At 35.8% G+C, this 12,446-nt stretch overlaps 1 protein-coding gene across 2 annotated transcripts in view; it reads right to left on the bottom strand.

Moving 5' to 3' along the window:
* thbs3a (thrombospondin 3a) overlaps positions 1-12,446 on the bottom strand; it is a 97,175-nt gene that overhangs the window by 26,887 nt on the left and 57,842 nt on the right. For both annotated transcript variants that reach the window (XM_039752308.1, XM_039752316.1), the window contains 3 exons: positions 8,542-8,735; positions 2,244-2,422; positions 760-808 (listed from right to left, as the gene is read on the bottom strand). In XM_039752308.1, the coding sequence (XP_039608242.1) occupies positions 760-808; positions 2,244-2,422; positions 8,542-8,735 (422 nt within the window). The remainder of the gene's footprint in view (positions 1-759; positions 809-2,243; positions 2,423-8,541; positions 8,736-12,446) is intronic.

Raw genomic sequence — 12,446 nt, 5'->3', positions numbered from 1 at the left:
ACTTAGATGCCCACTGCTAACTATGCCCACTGCCATCTTAAACAGGGGAGATATAATGAGGTAACACATGATTTTGTCATGTTATTGGCAATGACTGTAGCAACCGCAACCGTGACCACTTGCCATGAAACAGGAACCCAAGATGGTAGCAATCTTAAGAGAACATGAAAACAAAATAGCACAGTAAAAGCAGGAGAGGAAATAACATTAAATAATAAAAATGTATATAATAATGAAAATTGAAAATATCAAAAATGCACAAAAAATAAAACCCAAATCTGACAACTTACAACAATGGCAAAGTGGCTTTAAAGAAATTCTGCTTTTCAGAGTGACCAAGTCGGAGTCCTAGCCACAATCCTATTGGTCCAAACCAAGATTTTCATTCAAGATATCCAGAAGACAAAGTAAACTACAACAATCTGGTAAAAAGGAATAGGCTGAAATTTTGTTCTGGTCTGATCAGCAGGTATAGTATAGGGTTATTCCTCCCAGAGGAAGTTTTACCAGTTACTAAATCTAAGGTTCCACATAATTTCTTCACTCTTGATCTTGAAGATTTAAACAATATTTTCAATAAACCTATGACAGTGTACATTTTTTGTGTGTGCTATTTTTTGGACTACATTAATTTATTATGTTTCTAAAGTTCAAAAAAACATTTTAAGAAATATTCATGCAGGAGTCCATAAAATATCAGTGTTTTTTCCATAATTGTAGTCAAGGCTCTTAATTAATTTAGATAGATAAAAAACATACCAACTGCCAGTCCTGGGTCACTATTCATGGTCTGCACAATTTCCATACCCTGCAAACAGATATTTGACAACATAATGCTTTAACTATTACTAATGAATTTAAGAAGCATTATTATTTGAATCACTAGACAGAGGATTAAGCTTAGGATGCAAAACAGCAACTAACTGATGGAGATAAAATGAATGGATCTGACACACTTAGTCCCCAGTGAAACAACAGATGTGCATTTTCAGTACCCCCAGTATGAAAAAATGAATGGATGGGTACAAGTAACTTTATACTGTACAGACTGAAATGGTGAATTGCATTCAATACTCAAAAGTCATATAATTTATTTTATTATTCTACTATGTGTCTGCTATTATAAATATACTTAATTCTACTCTTCAGTTAATTGCAAGTTTTAAGTTTTCACTAAACTGAATGGTTAAAACTGACTATTAAAGCATCCATTTTAATTTTACTCTCCAAATAATTCCCCATAAGATATACTGTAATAAAAAATTGTACTGTGATTTTTTTTTAAACCTATGTGGACTAATATAGATAGATAGATAGATAGATAGATAGATCTTTATTGTCATTGTCACTTTTACAAAGGAACAACGAAATTGAAGGTGCAGTGAACTCAGTGTGAGGCATAAGAGTTTAAAAAGACAAGAAAAGAGAAAATAATAACAAACCGAATAGTAATAAAATATCCTGATATTAAAACATTTATTTCTATAGCACATTTTCATACACAATGTAGCTCAAAGTACTTACAAGAAGTCAAAGACATAGTTAACAAGAAAGGAAAAACAATCTAAATTAGGCAAGAGTAACAATTAATAAGCAATAAAAAAATAAATCAATACAATAATAATAATATTTCTTTGCATTTATATAGCACTTTTCTCACTACTCAAAGTGCTCAGCAATTGCAGGTTAAGGGCCTTGCTCAAGGGCCCAACAGAGTAGAGTCCCTTTTGGCATTTACGGGATTCAAACTGGCAACCGTCTGATTGCCAGTGCAGATCCCTAGCCTCAAAGCCACCACTCTGCCTATAAAAGCTTACATAATATAAATATATATTAGTAGAAAACTCCTTATATATAATATAATATTCTAAGTCATTAATGGAGACTATGATGATTACGATGATAAGGTCAGATGGCTGGGAGGGCAGAAAAAAAAGAAAAAAAATCTTCAGGGGTTCCAAGTCGAAAAAAGACCACCCAGCATTCTACCTAACATGCATGTTGCCAAGTCACTCATTGTTTTCAGGTTTAGTCGTAGAGGATTCGATGTTGTAGGTTTTGTGGACAGCTGAGATACCCGCTTTTTTTCAAGCACTAGAGGTGGCTGACAGTGCCACTATTAGGTGGGGTTTATGCAAAACACCACCACAGAAAGACAGGAAAAGAAAGCAGAGAGAAAAAAATCTCCCAGTACTGACTGTACTATGGCTTATGTTAGAGTATGGTTTCAAGGACATTCCTACCTGATTCAGGACTACCCAGTTAGGATCAATCTGTGCATCCCCTTCAGGATCCAGAACCACAGTTTGATAGGCTCGGAAATCAGTCAATGTAACCTCTGCACTCTCTGGGCACACATCATTCAAATCCATTACTGTATCGTTGTCAAAATCATTTTCACAGACATCACCAACTCCATTACCTAAAAACAGGGGAACATTTAAGCTTTGACAAATGATTTGAATTAACCAGTATGGTCTTACTCATCAGTCTATGTTTATTACCTGAGCATTTCTTTCTAGTACTAGGAGGCTCTGCCCCCTGCTCACTTTGCTCGCCAACCCCTGGGTTGGTCATGTGCAAATACAATTTAAAGTGTTTTTTTTTCATGGGAATTGTTACATACTGTATGCATTATGTTCACTTTTTACTTTAAAACTTCAGTAAAAACAATATTTGGAATGAACTTTTCTTCAAGATCACATTGAATTTTGATTCCTTGTCAGTGTGATAATGCAACGTATAACTCTGTTATAAATAAACTGACTTTTTCAAATGTTTGTCCATGTCATTTGTTGTCATTGCAAAATCTGTTCTCATGGGAAACTGTAAACGTTTTAATATGAATGGCATCATTCAGTAAAAATAAGACTTTCTGATAAAACAATCTACTTACAAAAGTGGGAATATCCAGATCCGATATAGCCAGTGGCATTGTTCTCAAGAAGCTGCGGATTTCTGGCCATTGTGGATTGCACGTCATTGTAAGAAATAAATATGGCCAACCGATAGTTCTGGATATTGCCATTGCATCATGATATAACTGTTGCAGTGCTGTTGGACTACCTTGATATGAAGATGGTAATATTACTGTTTTACCTATTTTGAATGTGTCTAAACTATTGATATTTGGATTTTGAACATGATCAATGAGCCCTTGCATATGTTCCGTTCTAAGTTTAGCTTGATTCGATTTAATAAGAAAGAGACAAATAGCTGCAACTTTTACATTAGCATTAATATTGTAATGTTGCGATAGACGTTGAGATGATAGAAGTGAGTTAAATACATGGGAACTTATTGCTAATTTTAACCCGAAATATTGTGTGGGTGTTATTCATTGTTCTGAATGTGTTTCATATTGTACAACCATCAAGTTTCGCCATCTGGGAAAAGCAAAGGAAAGAGTAAAGGGTCGGCATGTGGCGATGTATTTGACAAAATTGACGAATCATGCTTTGCCTTTGGATATAGACGAAGATCTACTCTGTCTTTGATATCTCTGTCTTTCGAAATAATTATCGCTAATAATTCATCACATGTAGGTTTATTACAAATGCGATTGTGATCTTTTGGATTCATATAGAAATCAAAAAAATTTTCTTTTGCTGATAAATTTCATGTAGAGTGCGATACTTTTGGACGTATGGATTTGTATCCATTATTGGCTGTATAATTTCTATTATGTCAGATCATTTAACTGTTTCAGTGCTATGTTACATCGCTTCTCTGTGATCATAAAGATACATCTGACCAAATTGTGTTTTCTTCGAAATTAAAGTTACTGTAGCTGTAATTGTTGCGGGAACACAGATTCTCATAGCGTATGGTCCATTATTGTGTAAATCAATGTTTTGTTCATTGAATGATGCTAACGTGAAAAGATTATTGTGGACGCATATATTTTGCCTGCAGTGTTTGTGGATTTCACTTTCACAAAGAACACATCTGAATTCTTGCAGAAATGCCTCTTCATTGGGAAGCAGCAGTACTTTTTCCTGATGGCAACATTAATGAGATGATGTAAAAGTCTCCGACTTAAATTTTAAAGCCATACAATATCTACATACTTCTGACATATCACCAATATCCATATATTCAATCTCATTTTGCTGTTAGGTTATTTCACCAAGTAATAATTTCCGTTTGTATGCGTGAATGCGATCTGTACTCTTTTTTTTTTTTTTGACACTTTCGACTTTTATTACTGTCATATTTTTGAACTTGCTCTGCATGTGTGCACTCAGGTCCTAACCAGGGATTCTAAGTTTGTTTGTCATGTGATGGGTGCAGCAATGGGCTGTATCAGTGCGTGCTCCTAACCTCTATCTCTGTCTGCATGTGCATCGCGCCAAGGTTTTTTTGAGCCTTTCGAATTCAACTGCTTTCATAATCTGTAACCTGCTCTGCATGAAGAAGCGGCAATGTTTTTGAACGTCTTTATGAAGTTCTACTGTGTCTTTTACTCTTTGTCTTTTATTTCTGACCCTGTTTGGACCTGCAATTCCACTTGTTCCGTGCTGACTATTACATTACTTGCCTATAGGTCACCATGTCATGGGAACATGCTTCCAATGGATGTCAGTATGACGTGACTTGACCGTGTCGCACGAAGTGAAAGTGTCTCTGCCTCTCTGAAGAGTCTCTCTGTCTCTCTTCAGAAGATCACATCTTGTTGCAAGATTTTTTTTATAATAGAGAGATATACTGTATGTACTGTGACTATTAAAAGATCTGGTGAGGCTGTACATAATGTTTTTTTAATAAATGCATAAATAACTGTCATCAGGTGTTACTGTGCACAGTATTTTCTATTCTTTTTTATTTTTCCATTCCCTCGCCAGTGTTAACACTTTAAATAAATGATTCTCTCCACTACTTGGAATATAAAGGGAATGGGTCACATGAGTGGCAAACACAGTGTCAAACTTCTATTATATTCCAAGAAGAGCATGGACTGGACTCTGTATTATAGTATATTGGAAAGTGGCTGGCCATGTAAGTTAAAGTTTAACTTAACCTTTTCCTAATGATAATGGGCCCCATAAGAAAATGGTTCATATATCTCTATATATAATCTTCATTTGGATCTTGATCTTTGTTTGTCAGTGAATGAATTAGAAGAAGAAGCACTAGATGGCAGTAGAGAGACAGCTAAAACATAGGCATTGCATTAAGAATCTCCTCCAGGCTTATACTACTGAAGACTGTAGTACTCCAGTCACACCTGAAAACACAAACATTCAAACTAAACAAATTGTTGTGCTTTAAATTAACTAGAGAGATCTTCATTTAGATCTTGATCTTTGTTTGTCCACAAATTCCACGCATGCGTAGACCACCGTCCAGTTTAGTACATTGTTGTTGCTCACGATTGTCAACAATGTGCCGGAATAACGAAAGGGGTGGTGGACAGTGTTACGTTGGTTAGCTCCTGAGGCCTGGTTAGAGAATGAGATTGCCGAAGATAATAGGTACGTGCCTACGTAACATATAAATGAAAGAAAGACAGTGGGTAAAATGAATGACAACGTAACAGCACGTTCCGGAAATAATTATTGTTACGTTGTAGCCGGCGAGTGCTGCGCATCTCACAGTTGTACTGTGGCTTGCTCACATGTCAGTAAAGTGATCCCTATTTATGCTTTGAAGAGCCTGGATACCTATGTGTCCCCCTTTTATAACCATTGCTCCGTGTATATTGCCTTACTCTTTGGATTGCCACAAAGCAACTTGCGAGATTGGAGAAAGGTTGAGAAGACATCGTGAGAGGAAACGATAGCGTCGTGAAAACGAGACAGACTGTGAACGGACAGAAGCAGAAATGGCCCTACACCACCACATAATTACGATTCGGACAGAGTAGGCCGTTCCTATTGAATCAAAGTTCAAGGGTTTTCTTTTGTATGTTTCCCTTATAAAAAATCATAATGCTGTGCAACGAAGGGCCCAGTTCACGACTGGCAGCCGGGTTTAAACAGGGAGCCCTTCACAGACAACTTTAACACGCGCAACGTAGTTGGGCGCACATGGCTAGTAATGTATATATTACATGGTGCTTTGTGCTTAGCATGGCATTTTGAATCCAGAGTTTCTCCCATCTTAGCTCTTGCTATTCACATTCACAGTGATATTGTATTTCTGCATAATTTTACAAAGAGCTTTACTGTGGTGTGAGATATTTTCTTGTAGTCTTCCCCTAAGTGCACATCATTGCTTTTCAATAATCTTATGCCTGGTTTGCTTTAACGGTTCCTTTGTCTTCATGATGTAGTTTTTATGTGGAACTGCACTAAATGAAATGCTATGTACAGTATATTTAATCTAAGCTCATGGGGGACCCTTTAATTGTAGGTGAACTACATTTAACTAATTATGGAACCTCAAGAATATTGTTGCAACAGAGTCCATTTAAATGTTTGGTAACAAAGATGTTGAATACTTAACAACTCAGTCTGTCAACGCATTTTCATCCATAAAATTCTGTGGTCAATTTTGTTATTCTAGAGTTCTAGTATTGATCAATGGCAAGAATTGCTTATCTGCATAATACACAAAATTGCCATTCAACATTGCTGAAATTTGAAAGCAACTGTATGTACAGAAAAAGGCAACTTAAAGTAGAAGCTTTAGAACACTGATAACTACAAGCATGTAAGGAAAAGCAATTAATTTTAAATTCAGAGTAAAATGTGTAATATTCTGTTTCATCCACAGTGCTTGCAAATAAAGCACAATGATAAAGCTTATCTTTAGTGGGAAAAGTGCTAGATGAGCAGCTGTGGTCAGGTACTGGATATAATTTAAATATTGAAAGCTAATTCAATATTTTCAATGATATTTTTTGCATAGGTGTGATAGTTACAATTGCAACATCAAACTTAATTGATTCAGAAAATAAAGATTAAACAACACTGATAACACCTTTTATTTTAACATATGGGAGGGTTTTTCAGTAGGCTTGAATACTGTATATGAACTGTCAGCCACAAACATAAACACCTACTGCATGAGGTGGGTAGGTGTTAAAAATATTATTTTGAACAAAGTAAAACATGTCTTTATAGATGGCTTCTCCCTAATGTAGCATCTTTTATGTCTTGACAGTCAGTGTAATGTGGACCTTCAGCCATAAAACTGATGTGGTTCAATTCCTCCCTCTGAACCACTGTATTACCCAAAGCATGTCATTTAACCTGCCTGTACTGAAACAGTAAAAATATTTTTAAACCATTGCATTGTATTTGTAAAGTGCTACAAGATGATGTTTGCTATAGAAGGAAGTATATACTATAATATAAAAGTCAGCACAGTAGGTACAATAATTCATTTAACAATAGAGTGAAAGAAAAAATTCTGTTGCCTAGCTGACTACTTCATTCCATTTTAATTAGAAGAAGAGTTGAAAACTCACATAATTTTACATAACCATTTTAAAGAACTCAGCCAAATTAGCCTGAAAGGTGATAGTAAAATGCCTTCCGACCTGCAAAAACAGTACCTAACCACAAACGGGCAGGTTTAAAAAAATGGCAAAACCTCAAACATGTAATGCAGATTTTAGATTTGTTGATCTTGCTCTTAACATTATTTATCCATCTTTATTTTAAGTACAGAATATTTAATGTACATTTCCCCAGTTACAGTTTTAGACCTGGAGATACTTCAACTTCATATGTTTCTACTGATACTGCAGGACATTTACCAAACTGTATATCAATTCATTACCAAGGTATAAGACCACATACAGCAAATTCCACTTTGCATAGCAAGCAGCACTTGAATGGTCTAGTTTCTAACAGTAGGACCCATCTTGCAAATTTTATGAGTGTGAAGCATTTAATAGTTTGCTGGTTTGTACCATCTCTTTGTAACCAGTTTTTAGGGATATATCTTCCCACAGTACAGTAGAGATCATTATGCTAGGGAAGTATGAATTCAGCTAAGTTTAAATATCTTCCCTGGCATATTACAAAACTGACATGGAACAGACCTTACACTGTATTAGATAGAGCCAGGCAGTCATAAACCATACAGTGGTAAATTAAGTTACTGATAGCAAGCAAAAGTTTTAATAACCAATATTCTGTTTATGTTAACACATGATATGCCTCAACAAACCTGAAAGTGGTAAGTGTAAACAGGTCTTGAATTTAAAAGGAAAAAAAAAATCAAACTAAAAAGGGAACATTTGCAGCATGCATGTCACTCTAATCTAATCTAAAGTTTTTGGAAGGATAATTGACAATATAATATATATCTATTGAAAAAAGAAAATAAACAAAATTGCATACTTACACAGTTAGGAGATGCCTTTAAGGCAAATATTATAAATCATAGTAAGTACTGTAAAGTTTATTTACAGTGATAGCTGTGGCTGACAGTAAAATTCCTGCTAAATGTTTTTTACATTAATATAGAGATAAATAAATGGGCCAGGACAGTTATTTTTCTGGCAGTCTATATAATAACATCTCTTAGAAATTTCTCCCAGTTATAGTTAAGATTCAGTCTATTTCACAAGAATTATTTGGGCCTTACCATCACTATCCTTCTGGTTTGGATTTGGAATGAGCCGACAGTTGTCTGGCCCAGGTGCTCCAAAGTCTGGAATACCATCATTGTCGTCATCATCATCACAATCATCTCCAATTCCGTCATTGTCAGAGTCAAGTTGGGAGCTGTTTGGAATTTCAGGACAGTTATCCTTAGTGTCTTGGTGGCCATCTCCATCACTGAAAACAGAGAAGCCAAGAAGAGGATGTAAGCATTCAGTTACTTAGGTAAGATGGAGTGAAGAACAGCATTGACAATCGAGTTGTGAATCTCATCTGTACATTGGCATTTCTAAATCCAATGAACTCATTATGACTCATGAAGCTATGTGTAGCCTGTTGTTACTAGTGTACATTATCCTTCTTTACAATATCTACAGACTAATAGCTGAAAAACACTACTGGAGAATGACTGTGTATGATTAGAGACCTTTAAGTTCTTACTAGTCCAGGATTTTACAACCTCAGATTTAGTTAATAAATCTAAATGTTTAAGGTGGATATGTATATAGCTAAAATAGATAACCAATTGTAAACAAAGTGCAGGCATTGCAAATATCTGTCAAAATTGAATTGGTATCTTATCCATGGTTGCTTTCAGCCTTGTGTCCATTCCTGTTCAGAGAAAATCTGGCCTTCAAAAGCCTGAATTGGATCAGCTGGGCTACACCATGTAATGTTAAGTAGACAGTACAGAAGTACTGAACACTGTATGTATGCATGTATCCATCTCTTTCAGAACGTTTCCTGTTATTCTAAATGCCTGTAAGGCACTTGTTCCACGTGCATCCCAGTAATGCCTTTCAGCTGAGCTAAAATTAGACATTAGACCAAGAGTCAGGTGTTAGGCATATCAGACAACTACAGTCATATGAAAAAGTTTGAGAAGCCCTCTCAGCCTGCATAATAATTGACTCTCCTTTCAACAAAAAGATAACAGTGGTATGTCTGTCATTTTCTAGGAACATCTGAGTACTGGGGTGTTTTCCGAACAGAGATTTTTAGTGAAGCAGTATTTAGTTGTATGAAATTAAATCAAATGAGAAAAACTGGCTGTGAAAAAATTTGGGTACCCTTGTAATTTTGCTGATTTGAATGCATGTAACTTCTCAATATTGATTACTTGCAGCACCAAATTGGTTGGATTAGCTCGTTAAGCCTTGAATTTCATAGACAGGTATGTCCAATCATGAGAAAATTATTTAAGGAGGTCAATTGCAAGTTGTGCTTCCCTTTGACTCTCCTCTTAAGAGTGACAGCATGGGATCCTCAAAGCAACTCTCAAAAGATCTGAAAACAAAAATTGTTCAGTATCATGGTTTAGAGAAAGGCTACAAAAAGCTCTCACAAAGGTTTAAACTGTCAGTTTCAACTGTAAGGAATGTAATCAGGAAATGGAAAGCCACAGGCACAGTTGCTGTTAAACCCAGGTCTAGCAAGCCAAGAAAAATACAGGAGCGGCATATGTGCAGGATTGGTTACAGACAACCCACAGATCACCTCCAAAGACCTGCAAGAACATCTTGCTGCAGATGGTGTATCTGTACATCGTTCTACAATTCAGCGAAATTTGCACAAAGAACATCTGTATGGCAGGATAATGAGAAAGAAGCCCTTTCTGTACTCACGCCACAAACGGAGTCGCTTGTTGTATGCAAATGCTCATTTAGACAAGCTAGATTCATTTTGGAACAAAGTACTTTGGACTAATGAGACAAAAATTGAGTTATTTGGTCATAAAAAAAGCGCTTTGCATGGCGGAAGAAGAACACCACATTCCAAGAAAAACACCTGCTACCTACTGTCAAATTTGGTGGAGGTACCATCATGCTGTGGGGCTGTGTGGCTAGTTCAGGGACTGGGGCCCTTGTTAAAGTCGATGGTTGGATGAATTCAACCCAATATCAACTAATTCTTCAGGATAATGGTCAAGCATCAGTCACAAAGTTGAAGTTACGCAGGGGTTGAATATTCCAACAAGACAATGACCCAAAACACAGTTCGAAATCTACAAAGGCATTCATGCAGAGGGAGAAGTACAATGTTCTGGAAGGTCCGTCACAGTCCCCTGACTTGAATATCATTGAAAATCTATGGGATGATTTGAAGCAGGCTGTCCATGCTCGGCAGCAATCAAATTTAACTGAACTGAAGAGATTTTATATGGAAGAATGGTCATAAATACCTCCATCCAGAATCCAGACACTCATCAAAGGCTATAGAAGGTGTCTAGAGGCTGTTATATTTGCAAAAGGAGGCTCAACTAAGCATTGATGTAATATCTCTGTTGGGATGCCCAACTTTATGCACCTGTCTAATTTTGTTATGATGCATATTGTATATTTTCTGTTAATCCAATAAACGTAATGTCACTGCTGAAATACTACTGTTTCCATAAGGCATGTCATATATTAAAAGGAAGTTGCTACTTTGAAAGCTCAGCCAATGATAAACAAAAATCCAAAGAATTAAGAGGGATTCACAAACTTTTTCATATGACTGTAAGTGTGAGTTGTTCTGGTCAAGTAACTAAGTACTAGTTATTAGATATGGGAGCTGATTGATTCATATACTTAGGAGTCAAACACAGTGATAAGCACATTGAACTAATGTCATTCATAGTGGCTTAATATACTCAACAAATATCACTGAAGACATGCTTCTCTTGTTTTGGATCATTTTAGGTATCACTTACCATTACAACAACTAAAGAGGTGTCCAAATTCCTGCCTAGCTTTTACTTAAGTGTTAAGCCCTTTAAGTGCTAAACCTGGGCCTCATGAGAATGATGAATTGAACTTAGAAGTTTTTTTCAAATATGAAAATATAGCCATCAGTCACTGTAAGGTCAGAATAAACTGTAAGTGTAGAAAAGGTATCTTAGCACTTCAGTAAAATATATAATATCTTTCAGATAAAGTTAAATTAAACTGATGCTTTTACAATGAAGTCTGAAGATATTACAGTTGGAGCCATGCAACAGGACATATTTTGTACAGTATAATGAGAAACAAAAAAGGAGAATAATTAGCTCCATCTTTTTCTGACCATGATTTTGTGTTAGTGTTATATGTGAAGTAAGTCCCCAATGTGTAAGTTGGCTCATTTATGTACACTCCCACCCCAGAAGGCCAATTTATAAAGGCTTATTAATGCATATGTCTTTGGAATGTGGTTGATAACCAGAATATCCGGATGAAACCCACACAAACACAGGGAAAATACAAAAAACTTTGCAAAGAGTAACAAGACCAGGTATCCAAACCCTGGTTTATGGGGCTAAGAAACAGCACTGCTAATCAAAACCCCACCATATCACTCATATTTAGATCTTCTATTACAGAATCAGGGGGAGCTGAACACTATCTACCTAGTTTGCACACACATTTGTGCCTACTTACACTGGGGCAATATAAAGTTGAAAATCAATCTAATTTACATTTCTTTGGTGTATTGGAGGGAAAACACAGTAGCTGAAGGGTCCTACACAAACTTAAGGAGAATTAGTGAAGCACATACAGACAGCAATGGTTCCTAGGATAGATCCAAGGTCCCAGGAGCCATAAATGCTCAGCCCTAACCACTACACTAAAGTGCCAACTGTAACTGAATTAAATACAACTTTAATTCTGATTTGTTATGTTTGACTTGATTGTATGTAATGTTATTTTCTTGAAATAAAATCAATAAAAAATAAAACTTTAATAAAATGCTAACATTAAAAATAGGTATCGTGTAATGTGCTTGTATTTATAGTGTAGTACAATAATAAAATAATTGTGGTCAATTTTTCTTTGTTCTTAACATGAATCAAATTTACAGTTTATAATTATAAACAGAGTAGCATGAAAATAACTGAAGGGGCTCTGAATGTTTATTTTTTGAAACAGA

The sequence above is a fragment of the Polypterus senegalus genome, chromosome 1 (assembly GCF_016835505.1).
Source record: "Polypterus senegalus isolate Bchr_013 chromosome 1, ASM1683550v1, whole genome shotgun sequence".
NCBI lineage: Eukaryota > Metazoa > Chordata > Cladistia > Polypteriformes > Polypteridae > Polypterus > Polypterus senegalus.
The sequence above is the reverse complement of the archived record's forward strand: the minus strand, read 5'-3'. Positions and strand labels throughout refer to the sequence as shown.